Genomic DNA, 17,746 nt, shown 5'->3' on the forward strand with positions numbered 1-17,746 from the left:
AATATGGCATGCTAAATCATGTCAAGCTACAGTCGACACCATGCATCAACCCTATGTGAATTAACTTTGGTCCAAAACGGTTGTGCAGATCCAGCACAAGGTAATAACATATACTACTATATTGCAGCCACATTTATACGCGAGCTACCCTTTCCTAAAGGGTCTGGCTACCTATATGCCTTTTGAATCAAAGAAAGGTTTTTTTAACTGATCATGCATGCCCGGCAGGCATATATGGGAAGAAGCTCTCTCCACTTCCCTTCAGCATCTGTTCTCAACTCAGACACCTCTGCCTTCTCCAACCTCACTTCTCTCTCTTGGACGATCTATGGAGGGGACGAGGAAGCAGGACTTCACCGTTCAGGTGGAGGATGGAAGGCCTGGGAAGGATGGCCGGCCGGCGGTAGGCCCGGTGTTCCGCAATATACTGGCCAAGGATGGGTTCCCGCCGCTCGAGCCTGACATGAGAACCTCATGGGATGTGTTCAGGTAATTCTTCCTGCTAGATGTCAGACAAAATCATCTTGTGGGTTTTTTCCTCAAGGACATAAAAACAGTACTCTACACATGTGGTTTTACTTCAACCGAAAAGAAAACACACTAATCTGCATGTGTACTCAACAGATGGTACTGAGGAGAACCGCACTCTGATTTACCAAAACTAACTTAATTTTGAATCTTCATATAAGGACATGCATGTGAAAAAGCTGTGCACAAAACTCCGAAAGTTTAAGTTGAACGTTCACTCCAAAGATTTTTTTTCTCAAACTTATCTTTTAAAACTTTCTTTCAAAAACATCCAAATAGCACAAGGCTAGAAAGGGAAGTAAGAACATACCGCCTCCACCGTGTTGTATTAACCTTCAAAGAGTGCATGAGCAGCAGCTTAGCTGGCTCCTCCATAAAGAACATGTAAAGAGCGAGCATAATGCATAAGATAGTTGAGACTTCATGTTATTCAGCATACCATGCAGATAAACTTTCTAGTACTTAAGATTAAATGTATAAAGGTTGTTAGATTTGTCGTTTTAACTCACAAAATCTTGGTTTTTTTGTTATAGTAGCAATGAATCTTCAAAACTCACAAAATCTTGGTTTTTTTTTTTTGCTTATATCTCTGCAGAACAGCCGCAGGCAAGTATCCGAACAACCGGATGCTTGGATGGCGTCCATTTAAAGATGGAGTGGTATGCCCAAGGATAATTAAGCTTATTTTTCTGCTACATGTGTCTATTTCCGATTAGTTTGTTCTTGATGGGAACCTTCCTCATTTTCATCTTCTAGCCAGGGCCCTATTTATGGAAATCATACAAGGAGGTCTATGAAGAAGTTCTTCAAATTGGCTCTGCACTGCAGCACCTGGGAGTGCAACCGGTGAGAACAGAAAATTAAGATAACTTTTTCACTCCAGCTATATAAAATACTAGACCTTCTTCCGTTATTGGCATCTTCGTATTTGGAAGAGAGCTTGTAAAATTCACATTAATTATAGACAATGATGATCCTATGCTTGATCTATGTCAGGGTTCCAGGGTTGGAATTTATGGAGCAAACTGCCCTCAGTGGCTGGTAGCAATGCAGGTAACCCATCTGAATGATAATCTCCTTTGACCAAGATAAACAATGATAATCCCACAATTAACTTTGCAGGCTTGCAATGGTTACAGCATAATATGTGTCCCACTATACGATACTTTAGGTAAGCAGGAAACTGATAAATAATAGACCCTCGCCAGAAATGTTTCAGATCAACTAATGCAAACGTTTGAAAAATAACACTTGGGCTTTTGATCAGGAAAAAATACGCCACATATTTATTAGAATTAATAACTGTTGCATGAGATTGCAGGTGCAGGAGCTATTGATTACATCATTGACCATGCTGAGATTGATGTTGTCTTCATACAAGACAAGAAAATAAAAGAAGTAAAACCAAATTCACTATCTGAGTTGGATACATTTAGAATCTCCTCCGAATTTAGATTTGATAGTATTTCTTATTTGCAGATACTGTCCCCAAATTGCATATCTGCGACAAGGCTAAAAGGTAAGCATTATCAAGTGATTAGGGTCTCTTCATTGCTTAGGAACGATTAAATAGCTTTATTCTCGAAAGCATGCTTGCAGCATTGGTTGCATTCACTCGGGCAGATGATGAACAAATCAAAGATGCTGAGCAGATTGGGATGGAAGTGTACTCATGGAATGATTTCTTAAAAGCGGTGGGTAGAGAGAAATTTACAATGTTCATTCACCATTCAGACAGAAAATATTGGTTGTTATGTCATGTATGTGTTGGTCAAACCATTGATTCTGGAATTGCATTTCAGGGAAAGGATAAACCAGCCAAACCTTGTCCTCCGCAACCACATGATACATGCACCATCATGTACACAAGTGGAACAAGTGGGCAACCCAAAGGTGTTATGCTGAGCCATGAGAGCCATGGAATGTATGTAAAAGGGGTGGACCTCTTCATGGACAAGATTGATGATAAGGTTACTTCTTTCTATCAGATATAATGATGTGAACAAGCCTAATCCAGATTGAAGATCTCCTGTTTAAGCAAATTCGCTGGTGTTGGGCATGCAGATGTCAACAGATGATGTGTTTCTTTCTTTTCTCCCACTTGCTCACATTCTGGACCGCATGGTCGAAGAGTATTTCTTTCACAAAGGAGCCTCAGTTGGCTATTACCATGGAGTGAGAAAATCCGCTTCTTAATTTTACTGGTGAATTGTGATCATTCTTTCTTTAATATGACCACAATCTTGTATTCTGTCAGGATTTGAATGCTTTGAGAGATGATATCATGGAATTAAAGCCAACTCTGCTAGTTGGGGTGCCCAGAGTGTATGAAAAGATTTACGAAGGTGGTAAAATGAAAATATTGGTAGTAATTAAGCGTCCGTAGCTGCTAAATCAGACAATTTTTTTCTATGATTGACCTTAGGTATTTTAAAGGCCTTAGCAGATCTCAGACCCCACAGGAGACTGATTTTTGATGCCTTGTACAACCGGTAAGTTGAATAGCATCATGAATTATTTTTTGCAGCAAAGAAATCATGTCAGCTCACCATATAGCTTTTGCAATACAGCAAATTAGCAAGCATGAAAGCAGGGTACACACACAAAACTGCTTCACCTTTTGCGGACATGCTGGCTTTTCGCAAGGTATTGTGTTCATAACTAAGAAAGAATCCCTAGAGATAAAGTACTTTCAGAAAAAGATTAAAGATTGGGAAAAGTTGTACTCACCAGTCACGACTTCAGTATCTGCCTTGTTTCTTGCATTTGTTTGCTCTAGGTGAAGGCAAGGCTCGGTGGTCGTATTCGCCTACTAATCTCCGGTGGTGCACCATTAAGTACTGAAATAGAAGAGTTCTTGAGAGTGACCAGCTGTGCACACTTTGTCCAAGGCTATGGTAATGCATACCCTTCCAATCTTTGAAATTTCCTCCTGCAGACTGCTATCATCACAGTGAAGGATTCCAAAGCATTCTAAATATACCACCAAACTTGGTGGGTATAATTTCAGTTCAAGCCTGAACTCTAGTTCTGTTTTGAACTGGAATCAGTTGACCTGTTCTAGCAATAGCCAAAAGAGAAATGAATACTTAGTGATTCCTTATGTAGGTTGGATCCATATTACCTAGCTCCATGCTATACCCAATTTTACCAAAACGACAATTTTAAGAATATTTCCTGTCAACTTATTGTGTTAAGCTATTTATTAACTTAATTGCACATTAATGTTTACAACAAGCAAAAGAATGTTGGCATCTATTTTTCTTATTACCCAAAGATAATGACAAGCCAGAATAAAGTTCTTTCTCCATACAAAATTCCAATAATGCATGGGTTAGTTATAAATCCCTTGGTCAATTAAAAGGAACCAGAATAAGGTTAGACTTCGTGGCCTTTGTTCAGGTTTAACAGAAACATTGGGACCTAGCACAGCCGGTTACCCTGATGACATGTCACTGGTTGGAACTGTCGGTGTCCCCACCATCTACACTGAACTGCGTTTGGAAGAAGTACCTGAGATGGGTTATGATCCACTTGGTGTTCCTGCTCGTGGTGAAATCCTGATCCGAGGGAACACTGTCTTCACTGGGTACTATAAAAATCCTGAGCTCACAAATGAGGTCATGGCTGATGGATGGTTTCATACAGGTGAAAGAATCACATTCTAATTTAAACAGAAGATGGATATAAAGTTTCACATAGCATGTTCTGACATACTGTTGTTCTCAGGAGACATTGGAGAGATGACCCCAGATGGAATCCTCAAGGTAATTGACCGAAAGAAGAACATCTTTAAGGCCCAATTCGGTGCCAGTGTTTTTAGCAGTGTTTGGGCCGGTTTTGGGGTGTTTTTTTCGGGCTCGATAAAAACACCTCGAAACACCTCAAAACGCGCCTGGGCTGTTCGGTAGGCCGGTTTCGGCCCGTTTAGGCCCGACGAAACCGGACGAAACCGACCGAAACCCGTCGGGCTGGGGTGGAAGGAAAACGCGAGCCCCCCCTCGCGTTTCTGCGTGGCGGCGAGAGGGCGACGTGGGCGAGAGGGCGACACGGGCGAGAGGGAGGAAGACGACGCCGGTCGCCGCTCCAAGACCACGCCGCCGCTGAAGCTCCCTCGACGCTCCAAGACCAGGCCGCCGACGCTTCCCCCTATCAGGTACCTACTCTCTCCTCTCGACCTCACCGCCCCCAACCTGGCGCCCATAGCTGACCCCTCTCAGATCCGCCGGGACGGCCGTCGACGAGGGGCGTCTCACGCGTCGTCCGGTCAGCTCGGGTGGCATCCAGTTCTGTGTGCATCGGTAGTGACTAGGGGAGCACCAGGGGCCACGCTGCGCTTCCTAGATTAGCCAAACAGAAAAATGGAATGTCCGTTTCTCTGAATTCAGCAAGTGGTTTCTCTGCCGAAAAAGTTTCCAATTTGTTTGGATTCCATCATACCCAGTCTTAACTTTTCAGCATTGTATGCTTCAGTTCAGCTCAATCTGTTTGTTGCTCTAAATTTAGCAAATGGTCTCTCTGCTGATCTATGTTGATGGACTTGTTATAGCAATTTAGTTGCCAGGCAGGCTTCACGCCGCTTAGGCCTTTAAAAAAATATGAATCAGTTTGCTTATGTTATCAAACCTGTGGTGTGGATAGTCCACTTGAAAGAGACATGAGGCCTATTGTTTGCTATTGTTAATTTAGCTGTGATGATAAGATGCTATTGTTTGCATTTATGTACTGGTTGCAAGATATGATCTTCTAGTGTGCTACAAAGATTTGATTTTTTTATTTATGATGCACATCTACTGTCAAAAAGATTGTTTTTTTATCTGTTTGCGTTAAATACACTTGAAAACACTACTTTGTAAAACAAGTGTTCCAAACAAGTGTTTTAGGTGAAAGGGGTTTTGTAGTGTTTTGGGTGGTTAGTGTTTTCACCCAAAACACTCCACAAAACACTCCTCGAAACACAAAAATACACTGGCACCAAACAAGGCCTAAGCTGTCGCAAGGGGAGTATGTTGCAGTTGAGTATCTGGAGAAAGTATATGTCTTCCCTCAAATTATTGAAGATGTAAGGAGAAGTCCAGTGAAATCATATGCTTATATTAAGAGAGTGCATATCCCTGCATTCATTGTAATACTGTATTTTTTTTTTTGTAGATCTGGGTGTTCGGGGACAGCTACAGATCTAACTTAGTTGCAGTAGTTAATCCACATGAAGAAAACACCATGAAGTGGGCAGCGTCAAATCGATACAAAGGTTCTTTCGATGAAATATGCAAATTGGGAAGTCTTAAAGAATATATCCTTACTGAACTCGCAACTGCTGCACAGAAGAACAAGGTACGGTCATTTATTCACTTCTAAATTGAACACTGAACATATCACATGGTTCATCATGTCACCCTCGAATTATCCTAACATTATGGTCAACATAGTTTTCACTACATTTTGCACTAGAATTAAAAGGAACTCAGCAATTTCTGTAGAGTGTTGATTCTTTGATCTTTGACTTTTCACCGCATCCGTGAGAATCGTATAATAATCCCTTTGTATGTCACATATCAGCTACGGGGTTTCGAGTACATCAAGGGCGTAGTGTTGGATCCAGTACCTTTTGACATGGAAAGAGATTTGGTCACTGCAACGGTGAAGAAGAGAAGAAACTACATGCTAAAATATTACCAGGTAATGTTTGTTGAACTGCTGAAGTGTGATATTTGCTGTTTGTACTAATTGTCAGATTCAGAGACAGTGTATTAACATTGGGGTCGACTGAACCCAACAAAATTAGGTAAATCCCGTACAAAATCACTATCAATCTATGAAGAGCTAACTCATTGCGTAGTAACCTGACCTGGTAAACCCTAATGCCGTAAAGCTGACTCCTATGGTCTTCGTTCTACCTTTGTCCATAATTGATAATTGTACTCTCGCTTCTGTATCTTAATTCATGCCCTTTGTATGCAGCCTGAGATTGACAAAGTATACATGGAGGATCAGAAAGATGCCAACAAAGCGAAGTAAAGATACACATTCTGTTTGGTCACATGCCGAAAGACCAAAATACCATTGTAAATTTCCTATTGAACTTTGGTATGAACATTACATAAAAGAAATAAAATGCACATCAGTAGTGCACGCTGTATGTGTACACAAAAAAAATCTCTACCTCCCTATCTGAAGTTACAGGTGTGGATGTTGATATGCACCCCTTCGTGAGTTTATACAAACAAATATTTTTATAAACTATCAAATATGTATAAATGTTAATTTGAGGATACGCGTACAAATATTGATATGTGCACTATACAGAAAAACGAGTTAAGAGTGTCTCTTTTCATACAGCAGCTAGAAGCCTAGAACATATTTTTTATATGACTAAATATCTCTTTTGTTGTACAGTTCACAAATGGCTTTATTATTCATGAAACTTGTCAACAACTCAACATGTGCCTAGATTAACACTCTGTATAGCACTATAAATTTTCTGAAAAGTACAAACTCGTGAAGGAGTTCATCATTCAAGTGAACGTGTATTCACAAAATCTGCTTCCACATATAAAGTTCACTACGTGGTCCTTCAGCTGACTCGGGCAGACAGAATCCAAGGGAGTACATGAACGACTCAAATTTTAGAACGGTGTGTCCTAAATGATTCATATTGCACATATTACATACTTACCCAGCAGGAGATCCACTAGTTTGCGAATTCAAATGGTACTTCTGATGAATCATAGGGAAATCTCTTCATAAATTTAAGTCATGTGATCAACTTTGCTGTAACATACATAAGTGAAAACCTTTCAATTTCTAATATCAAAATAACATTAGTATTATCATGAAAGAACATATTACTCGATGAAGCAATACTTACCAGAGAGAATGCTGCTTGTCAACTTAGCCCTTCACTAACAAGTTCAAATGGTAGCAGCACCGGGACTTCAAGCATATGCTTATAAAACGTCAAAGATACGCTCAGTCAACTAAATTGGTTCAATGGCGTGCAGGTTCGTAGAGGTTCTCTAGGACTAGTTATCATTTATCAATCTTCAACAATGTGCCCAATCAAGTGCACTTGCCAGTCCGATAGCCTTCCTCCGTTCTTCGTGTTTTCGCACACTCACTGGCACCACCGCCCCGAACAGGTTCTTCCAAAGCAGCGTGAAGGCGCAGATGGCGGCGACGGGAGCTTCGGCCTCGGGGTACGCTATCCCGTGCAACCGCATCTCCCGCCGCCGCGAGCCTCCTGACTGTGGTCTCATGGCCCCGCGCCGTGTCTCCTGGGCCAGGAGAGGACCTGGAACGCTCCGGCTACCGGATGGTAATTTGCGGGTAGCTCTTCCGGTGGTTAGATGGCATGCCGGGGCGGTGGAGGATCTCGCGGCATTTGCTCGAACAGATCGGGTGTCACTTTATTTGTACTCCCTCCGTTCACTATCCTGTTACCCGAAATCCCTTCCTGGCGATCGACCGCGCCGCGTGATCGGGTGCCATTTTTCGTTTTGTTCGAAGGCAGAAGCAGGCCTGTCTCCTCTCCTTGTAGAGCACGATGGCACGCCGCCGCGCGCGATTTGTTTCAGAGCCCCTCCACCTCACCAGCCGCCGGCGCAGCGCTTGGAGAGGGCGGACGGCGGCGTAGGGCCTGACCTCTATGCGGGGGAAACGGCCGGGACGGGAAGGAGGCGCGGCGGCCGCCGTTGGCCGGGATGGGGGAGGGAACTCGACGCCCTGTTCTGGCCGGGAAGAGAGTGGACAGGGAGCGAGCGGCGGCTTCCGGCGCTGGTCAGGGCAGGGAAGGAGGCGGCGGCGGTGGCGCCCAGGCGAGAGATGTCGTCGTGGGGAGGGACGATGGGGATTTATTTGGGTTGTGGGCTCGTGGGCTTGTGGCCTCCTTTTTACGTGTACGTGCGTGGTGGGATGGAGGTAGTTAGGTTTTTTTTGTTCAATTCCCTTTTGTTTTTTAGGTATTAACATAGCATGATGCAATGTTTTATTAAAAAATAAAGTTACTTGATCATTTAATAAACAAATAAAGTTACTTGAGTTTTTTTTATAAATTCCCTTTTCGTGCCACTGTCATTTCATTCTAACAGTTCCCTTTTATTTGTTATTTGGTACACAAATTCATGTTTTATTGGACCAACTTTTATAGTTCCCTATATTGGGCTCGTGGGTTTTTAGGGGGAATAACGGTCGGAGGGAAATCACTTGGAAGTTAAAAGAACTACCACTTGCTAATCAAATTAAGTATTATTTTATCAAAGTTTCTCGTGTTCTTGGGGGAAAATAACGGTCATAGGGTTGATAATTTGGAGTAGGTAACTTTTTTTATTTTTTACTGTTGATAAATAATGCACAAGGGTTGATAAATTATGAGTTAAAAGAAGTCGCTAAAAATTCTAAATGAAAAATAAATTTTTCGATCGGGCAAATGGTTTGATAAATTATGAGCTAAAAAACCTAGTCTCAAGAATATTGTAAATGAAATTAGTTTTTTGGATTGATAAATTTTTACATTTACCAATAATAAATAACGGAGCAGAGGGTTGATAAATTGTGAGCTAGAAAACTTGTTCAAGTATTAAAAATAAAATTAGCTTACCGGGTAGGTATTTTTCACATTTATCGTTGATAAATAACGAGCAAATGGTTTGATAAAAAGAGTAAATTTTATACTTACACGCTTGAGTGTGGATCATTTGAGATCTAGTTTAGGTACTCTTCGTATTATATTAGTTGTCGTATCATATTTTATGTACAAATACATCCATATGAAATGAAGGGAGAACATAATTTTACCGTAGTTTTTCTATGAGTACTAGTATTTTTTATTAGTTGCCGCTAATTTTATATAACTTTTTACTCCTCGTGTTTAAATTAACAACAAATAAAATACTTGAAAGGAGGGTAATAATTAATTTAAGTCTGTGTTTTTTTCCTGTAAGTCTGTGACCGTTAACAAGATTTTTTTTTTTTTTGACCATAACAAGTTCCATGTCAATCGACCTGAGCTCCCCGTCAAGTTTAGTAAACCGGTTTGAGGAGCGGCAACCTGAAATCATCTCCGCTGCCCTTGTTTCATCCTCCAAATCACATGAGCGAGGTGCCGTCCCGGCCTCGTCGCCAAGCGCCGCCGCGCGCCAACACCGCCGGTGCCGGTGCCGGCGTCGAGGGAGCCATCCCCATCGACCTTCAGGATACCATCCCTCCCGTTCTGGTCCGATGAACCCGACCATCAGATTGCACCATCACTCCCGCGCCGCACACGCCACTGCAGCCTAGCCGACGCCAGCGGCAGTTCGCCCCTTCCCGCGCTCCTCTCACGAGCATGCAGCCGCGGCCCCTCGCGTCGGCGGCGGTGGCGGCGGGCGCCTCCGCGCCGTTCCCGCCGTCATGGGCGCACCGGATCCGCTCGGCGGCGTCGCAGGGGCACCACTTCCACGCCATCGCCCTCTTCCTCCAGATGCGCGCATCGACCCCCGCGCCGCCCCGCTCCTCCGTCCCGGCCTCCCTCCCGGCCGCGCTCAAGTGCTGCACCGTGCTCGGCCTCCGCGCCCTCGGCGCCTCCCTCCACGCGCTCGCGCTCCGCTCCGGCGCCTTCGCCGATTGCTTCACCGCCAACGCGCTCCTCAACCTCTACTGCAAGCTCCCGCCGCCGTCATCTTCCCCCTCCCCCGAGATGCATGGCGCGGCAGGGCAATCCGAATCCGCTGCATTTCACAGCGCGCGGAAGGTGTTTGACGAAATGCCCGAGAAGGACGCGGTGTCCTGGAACACACTGGTGCTGTGGTGCGCGGAGAACGGGAGGCACCAAGAGGCCCTGGGCTTGATCAGGGAGATGTGGGGGAATGGATGCAAGCCTGACTCGTTTACCTTGTCGAGCGTGCTGCCGATCTTTGCCGAGTGGTCCGATGTCAGGAGGGGAATGGAAGTGCATGGCTTTGCGACCAGGAACGGCTTTGCCGATGATGTGTTCGTCGGGAGCGGCTTGATCAATATGTACGCCAATTGCACTCGGACGGATTACTCAGTCAGGGTGTTTGACAATCTCCCGGGCCGAGATGCCATCCTGTGGAACTCGATGCTTGCAGGGTGTGCACAGAATGGGTCGGCTGAGGAGGCGCTTGAAATATTCCGCCGTATGCTGCGTTCTGGGATCAGACCTATGCCCGTGACTTTCTCCAGCCTCATACCTGTCTGTGGCAACCTGGCCTCGCTGCATCTCGGGAAGCAGCTGCATGCGTATGTGATATTTGGCGGGTTAGATGGTAATGTGTTCATAACCAGCTCCCTAATTGACATGTACTGTAAATGTGGAGACGTTAGCACTGCTCGTCACATCTTTGACCGGATTCAGTCACCTGACATTGTATCATGGACCGTGATGATCATGGGACATGCATTACATGGTCCAACAAGAGAAGCTCTGGTGTTGTTTGACAGGATGGAGTTGGGAAATGTCAAGCCTAACGATATCACCTTCTTAGCAGTCTTGACTGCATGCAGTCATGCTGGATTGGTGGACAAGGGTTGGAAGTATTTCAACAGTATGTCAGACCATTATGGCATTGTTCCTTCCCTTGAGCATTATGCAACACTTGCAGACATCCTTGGCCGTGCGGGGAGGTTAGAAGAAGCATATAATTTCATCTCTGAGATGCCAATAAAACCAACTGCAAGTGTCTGGTCTACCTTGTTAAGGGCATGCAAGGTCCATAAAAATACTGTGTTAGCTGAGGAAGTTGCCAAAAGAATCTTCGAGCTTGAACCTAGGAGCATGGGATCTCATGTAATTTTATCAAATGCGTATTCGTCCTCTGGTAGATGGAATGAAGCAGCCCACCTGCGAAAATCGATGAGAAAAAAGGGCATGAAGAAGGAACCAGCTTGCAGTTGGATTGAAGTGAAGAACAAAAGGCATGTGTTTGTAGCTCATGATAAGTCCCATCCTTGGTATGAAAGGATTATTGGTGCACTAAATGTTTTCTCAGAGCAGATGGCACGTCAAGGGTATGTTCCCAATACAGAGGATGTTTTCCAGGATATTGAAGAAGAGCAGAAGAGCCATGTGTTATGTGGCCACAGTGAGAAACTTGCAATGGTATTTGGTATTATAAGTACACCACCTGGAACAACAATTCGTGTGATGAAGAATCTCCGAGTTTGTGTTGACTGCCACACGGTAACAAAATTTATTTCGAAGATAGTTGGGAGGGAGATTGTTATGCGTGACGCAAACCGTTTCCACCATTTTAAGGACGGAAATTGCTCCTGCGGGGATTTTTGGTGATTGAGCTAAAGTTCGGGATCCTTTCATGCTGCATTTCAGACCTTGTAGTTCACTAGACATATATCATGTGTTCTTCGAGTGGGGAGGCAGTCTGTTTTTTCTGAACTTACAGTATTATGATGATAGCATTTTTTGCAGACACAATAGCTAAACTAGAACCATCTGAACATCAAAACATCAGTATATGTATTGGGTCTTTTAACATATTGGTATTCTAGTCTTCGGGAAAACATATTCAGGTATACTTGTTACCGTTACCTTGAAACTGCTACTTTACTGAAGGATAGAATTCACTTTGTTAGATGTGTTGCCAGCCACAAACCATTATTAAGTATTATTCTGACTCTGTTGCCTTTCTTCAATCTGTTAGACCTATTAACCAGAACCTCCATTCCTCAATTGTGAAAATTAGTGATGTTGCTCAATTTTCAAAAGAATGCCACTCCAGGAAATGCTATTTAAGCCAGTGAATTTGATGATTTGCCACTTCAGTTCTTGTTTGATCATAAAATGGCACTCTTGCATTTCTTACAGTGCATATCATCACTTTCCCCTTCCTCAAATAGCTGGTCATGTAGGTTTTCTTCACAGCACCTTGGTTACCTGTCCGCCTTGCACGAAATACACTGCTGTATATTTGAAGTAATGTGGGGCTTGAAGCAAGATTAGTTAAGTATACCGATCATACAAATCATTAATATTGACCTTTACATTGCTGAGTACAGGATAGTCCTGATACCTGTTACTTCAATTGCTATACATAGCTAGTTCTGAATGGTCCTGGTACTTCTTGCTTCAATCAATTTGCATTTTATCAAACAGAGAAGCATTGACAGCTGTGCATGTCTTACCTGGCGTTCGTATCCATGACTGTTTGCTCTTGTTTTCCAACTTTCTGGCCCTGACGATGCTCAGTCAGAAGGATGATTGGTGTAAACATGAGATGAAGCGTCTTAGTTAGTTTTGGTATCTAATTGATGCATGCTACAGGGAGTCAGTGAGAGTGTCTTAATTAGTTTTGTTATCTAACCGATGTCCGTAGTATCTAATCAGTGCTTGCTACAGGGGAGAGTGTCTTAATTAGTTTTGGTATCTAATCAATGCATGCTACATGGAGAGTGTGAAAGCAATTCAGTTGTCGATACGTAGTTAAAACCTTTCACTACCAAGGGTTTTGGCACATGAAGATATGATGCAAGTAGTCAGTCCCTTGTCACATCTTGGAACATTCTTTCTTTCTGTGGTGCTGAGCCTGTCAGTAGCCAAATTAATTATCGGCAAACAAGTTGATTCCTTTTTCTGCACATTGAAGGCTGGTTAGTGCTACCGGACCGGCATGTCTGGCTAGTTCGTCTTGTCCAATGCCCATGCAGATAATAATTTCTATGTCGATGTCAGGGCAGGTTTGGGTCACCCAGGAGCCAGACCAGTAGTGAACCTTCAGTTGTTCACTTGGCGGCCAAACTTGCGGTATAAATACAGCCTCCCCATCTTGGCTCAAGTCTCACACAATTCTCAATTCGAAGTCTCGGAAGCAGAGCATGACAATCTATTAAACAGTACCATGGTTGTCGTCTGGATGGTGGTGGCACTGCTGGCCTCATTGTGAGCATCGAGCGCCCTGTCGCGGCTCGTCTGGAAGCCTTGGGCCATCATGAGGATGTTCCGCACACAGGGTATGTGCGGACCGGAGTACCGGTTCATGCTTGGGAATATCAGCAATATGAATCGTAGACCTCGTTCTGGATGTCGGCTGCCACGACTACAACGCTATGGTGCAGCCCTCTATGGTACATATACTTACATAGATATCGATGCTTATCGTTAAGAGATTGTTTGAAAAATGGTATTTTTGTCCATAAAGTGAGTAGGGTGTATGGTCTAGGTAACAAGTGAAAGTATCGGATGGTCTAGACATCAAGCTGGCAGGTACCATTGGCAGTCAAGTTCCAAACTAAGGTTTTGGCAGATGTTGGCATACTGCGGCAGCTAAAACCAATATTTAGAACCATGACTCGTGATCAACTAAGCTAGTTGAGTTTTGCGAGTATGGTTCTCATGTTCACACGTTACATGGTGATCGAGCACTCTTTACCTCATGCAGGACAGACATATGTGTACTGGTTCGGGGACACGCCGGATGTATTCATTGGGGACGTGGACATGGTGAGGCAAGTTCTCTCCAACCGCATGGGGTTATTCCTCAAGAACCCCATGAATGAGCATTTCGCTCGCCTTCTTGCCAAGGGACTCCCCCTCATCGATGGTGACGACTGGAAGCACCATAGGAAAGTCGTCCACCCGGCCTTCAATGTGGACAAACTAAAGGTATATAGGTCGCAACTCTTTGAACAGCTAAGATTTGTGATGTACTTCTCGACTTTTGTTGACACTTGTTGCATGTGTGATGAGGTTCTACTTGGCAGATGTTGGCTGTGACCGTGTCCAATTGTGCTGGTTTGATGGTGTGCCAGTGCGAAGTAAAGTTGAAGAAGGCCGTCAGCAATGTGGAGATTGAAATGAGTATCCAGTTTGATGAGCTCGCGGCTGACGTGATCTCGCACGTGGCATTCGGGAGCGACCACAGAGCGGCTAATGGAGTACATTTATCACAGAAGGAGCTCCATTTTCTTGCCTTCTCCAGTATATTCAATGTTTTGTGCCACATCCCAGGATTCAGGTACATAGCGATAGAACTTGTTAAATTTCTCATTTAGTTGGTTCAAATGAGGACAGAGCAAAACTCAAAATCACTGCGTGTTTGTGAAATTAATCAGGTATCTTCCAACAAGAGGTAACCTGAAAATGCGGAAGCTCCAGAAAGATGTACAGGACATACTCACCAACATTGCCAAAAATAGGGTGGCCGCCAAGGACACAGCAGGCTGCAGGAACGACATGCTCGGGGTACTCCTGGAGGGGTTCACAGCCGAGAACGGGCAAACCCGCTCATGAGCATGCACGAGATCATTGAGGAGTGCAAGACCTTCTACTTAGCTGGGCACGAGACCTCCTCTCAGTTTCTCATCTGGACAATGTTCCTATTGAGCACACACCCAGAGTGGCAAGAGAAGCTCAGAGAGGAGGTGCTAAGAGATTGCGGCAAGGAAACTCCTGTCGACAACATGCTCAACAAGCTGAAGTTGGTCAACATGTTCATCCTTGAAACTCTCAGGCTATACAGCCCCATCGCGCGAATCCAGAGGAGAGCAAGCTCGGCTGCATCAAGGTGTCCGAATGCGCGATCCTGTCGTTTCCCATCAAGACGATACACTGCGACAAGGATGTCTGGGGTGAGGACGCCGACGAGTTCAATCCTGAGACGTTCGAGAATGGGGTGACGATGGCCTCAAAGCAGCCCAATGCGTTTATGCCCTTCCCCAGCGGACCGATGCGTGAATCGGGCAAAACTTTACCATGATTGAGGCGAAGATCGTGTTTGCGATGATCCTGCAGAGGTTCTCAATGTCTCTGTCTCACGGTGCGTCCTAGGCATGGGCGTCAGGTGGTCCTCGATAGCCTGTAGATCTTATATTGGAAAATGTCGGCCCCTACCATCCATCGTCAGTCCGTCCTGCTTGGTTCAAAACTTCAAATATCTCATCATCTTCACTGTACCATGTATACACACCCTTATTTTGAACTTGAATAAAATTGCTATAAGGTGTTGTATCATGTCTAGTCTAGGAACATGATTGGTGTGGCCATACATGATTGGACCTTCAATTAATTATTGATCCGTTTAAAGGTTCTAGCATGTGGTGAAATGGATTAATACATGCTGAGCATAGATCGAGACATCACAGTGAGTACAGTGAGCTCGACTGTCCACTAAGCTGACTTGCTGCCGCTGCTATGAAGGCATATATTTCTAGCAATACAAAAAGGGAAACCAACAATCTTTCCAGCGATCCAATATTACAAGAACACGAGTATTACAAACAAAGCCTCCAAGTGACATTCAGATTTCAGGGCATTTCAACATCGCCCTGAATAGCGAAAGCACTAGTAGGGTAAGCAGTATCGAGCTATCTGCTATCATGAGTTCATGACACATAAAAACATTTTTTTCCTCCTTCATGGTAGCTAGTTTTTACACATAAGGCCGTAGCCACGGCGTTACCTCAATGGCATTCCAAACGACGGAACGATGCATAGTGCTGAAATATGCTTACAAATCGAGACCAAGTACACACGCACTGGCATGTTTTGTGTCTACTTCTGAATATTTTGTGTGTTCAACTTCACCAATGAGATACCCTGGATAGTGCTTACAATCTCCGGATAAGATTCTACAGAGAGGGCGTCGCCCTCCTCTGGCGACACGGGGAAACCCTAGCGCCGCCGGCCCTTGGGCCCTCCCTCCTCCTTCCCTGCATCGCCGCCGCCGGAGGGGGCGCCGGCGAAGCCGCGCGCCTCAAGGACGGTGGCGGCGGGGCGGTTCCCCTCTGTCTCCTCGCGTTCCCGGCGCGTGGGGCGCTGCTGTCGGCGGCGAAGCTACGGGCGGAGGGCGGAGGCTCGCCGGCGTCGAGGTTGCCGCGGCGTGGCGTCGGGAGTCGAGTCGGGGCGCAGCGGTGGTCGGCGGCGCGGCGGCCGCGCCATGGGCGGGCCCCGATCTGGGCCTGCTAGGGCCGTGCGGGCCGCGGCCGCTATGGGCGCGGTGGCGTCGCGATGCTAGCCATGGCCCTCGGCCGGGAGGTTTGCGCAGCGGCGGCTTCGGGTTGGCTACAAGGATGCTGCGTGAGGACTGCGCTGGCGGCGTGGTTGCGTGCTGGGGCCGTGCGGCGCGGTGGGGGAGTGCCGTCGCCGGCGTGTGGAGGCCAGGGCGGGCGCGGCTAGTCCCTGGGAGGAGGAGCAGGGTGAGGGGCGCGTCGGGACGGCGGCACCGGTTTCCCCGGCGGTGAGGCGGCTGCGGTGGCCGTGTGGGCGGCATGGCGGCCGGATCTGGGAGTTCTTGTCTGCGGGCTTCAGAGTTCGTCCTCGAGCCCCGTGTTGGTGTTGGTCGGCGTCCCCTCTATGTGGCGTTCTGGCGGCGCCCACGGTGTTCTTCGGCGGTGCTCCGTTGGCTACAGGCGCGTTGCTCCGGGGTCCGGCAGTTTGCAGGTGGTGGTCTGTGCCAGTCCTTTTTTAGGCGGGCGCGAGTTTCTTGGGACTCTTCGTTGGGCGAAAGCTTCGTCTTGGCGGCTGGCCAGGACCGACGACGGTGACGCCCGTGGGCGCCGCATCCTTCTTGAAGGCGTCGTCGAAGCGGGTCTCTCTTGATCTCCGCCCGGGCTCTTCGGGGGAAACCCTAGATCCCTCACGGGATCGGGCGTGGGCGACGCTCTTGTGTCGCTTTGCCTCTTGGGGCCTCGCTTTGGACGTCCACTGGTCAGAGGGGTTTGTGGTGTGTTTTGGCGGTTCGGCGGAGGCGAGTTCGTCTTCGGCCAGGTGGGACGCGGCCTCGGGGTCGGTGTGGTCTTTTTCGCCTCCGCCTGTTGCGTTGAGGTGTGGTGTCGACCTGGTTGGTCGTCGACCCGTGTGGAAAGCATCCCCGGGGCTGGCGTGTGGTGTCATGTTGTAATGGTTTTTCGGCCAGTTTCTCCTCATAAACGGGCCAACTTTTTTCTCATATATCAATGAAAGGAAAAGCTTTTGCCTCGTTTTCAAAAAAAAAAAAAAGATTCTACAGAGAGTAATGTGGGATAACACTTTATTTCGAACAAAAAACTGAACTATGAATTGCCGTCATCTAATTTTGACGGTACTTCCGCATTACGAACTAGCTAACAATTCGAGGTCATACTGCCAAAGATGAGAGTTAAACATCACAGCTAAGAAGATTTCATAGAATTATATCCCCTTCCGTGCAACTAGCACGATAGCACCTCCCCTCCCGGAGAGCTCAACATACATCATCGTCCTCATCATCATCGGCAAAACACATGAAAGGGC

At 45.9% G+C, this 17,746-nt stretch overlaps 2 protein-coding genes, 1 long non-coding RNA gene and 1 pseudogene across 3 annotated transcripts; 3 read left to right on the top strand and 1 right to left on the bottom strand.

Moving 5' to 3' along the window:
• Nucleotides 1-328: 328 nt before the first annotated feature.
• LOC127332067 (long chain acyl-CoA synthetase 1) lies at nucleotides 329-6,771 on the top strand. The gene is made up of 20 exons (XM_051358316.2): nucleotides 329-489; nucleotides 1,124-1,187; nucleotides 1,285-1,374; nucleotides 1,525-1,581; nucleotides 1,651-1,699; nucleotides 1,850-1,926; nucleotides 2,008-2,047; nucleotides 2,128-2,222; nucleotides 2,331-2,498; nucleotides 2,593-2,703; nucleotides 2,786-2,873; nucleotides 2,954-3,020; nucleotides 3,099-3,174; nucleotides 3,308-3,425; nucleotides 3,931-4,176; nucleotides 4,258-4,325; nucleotides 5,519-5,590; nucleotides 5,680-5,862; nucleotides 6,088-6,207; nucleotides 6,490-6,771. Exons 1-20 carry the CDS (start codon nucleotides 329-331, stop codon nucleotides 6,544-6,546), a joined length of 2,007 nt encoding a protein of 668 aa, XP_051214276.1. The 3' UTR covers nucleotides 6,547-6,771.
• Nucleotides 6,205-8,352, bottom strand: LOC127332068 (uncharacterized). The gene is made up of 3 exons (XR_007870181.2): nucleotides 7,397-8,352; nucleotides 7,205-7,299; nucleotides 6,205-6,490 (listed from the first exon to the last, which is right to left on the bottom strand). It is a non-coding gene; the product is annotated as an uncharacterized lncRNA (long non-coding RNA).
• Nucleotides 8,353-9,557: 1,205 nt separating this feature from the next.
• On the top strand, nucleotides 9,558-11,838 carry LOC127332069 (putative pentatricopeptide repeat-containing protein At3g23330). The gene has a single exon (XM_051358317.1). It carries the CDS (start codon nucleotides 9,851-9,853, stop codon nucleotides 11,810-11,812), a length of 1,962 nt encoding a protein of 653 aa, XP_051214277.1. The 5' UTR covers nucleotides 9,558-9,850; the 3' UTR covers nucleotides 11,813-11,838.
• Nucleotides 11,839-12,191: 353 nt separating this feature from the next.
• Nucleotides 12,192-15,723, top strand: LOC127332070 (cytochrome P450 709B1-like; annotated as a pseudogene).
• The last annotated feature ends 2,023 nt before the right edge of the window (nucleotides 15,724-17,746 follow it).

This window comes from Lolium perenne, chromosome 2 (assembly GCF_019359855.2).
Source record: "Lolium perenne isolate Kyuss_39 chromosome 2, Kyuss_2.0, whole genome shotgun sequence".
Classification (NCBI taxonomy): domain Eukaryota; kingdom Viridiplantae; phylum Streptophyta; class Magnoliopsida; order Poales; family Poaceae; genus Lolium; species Lolium perenne.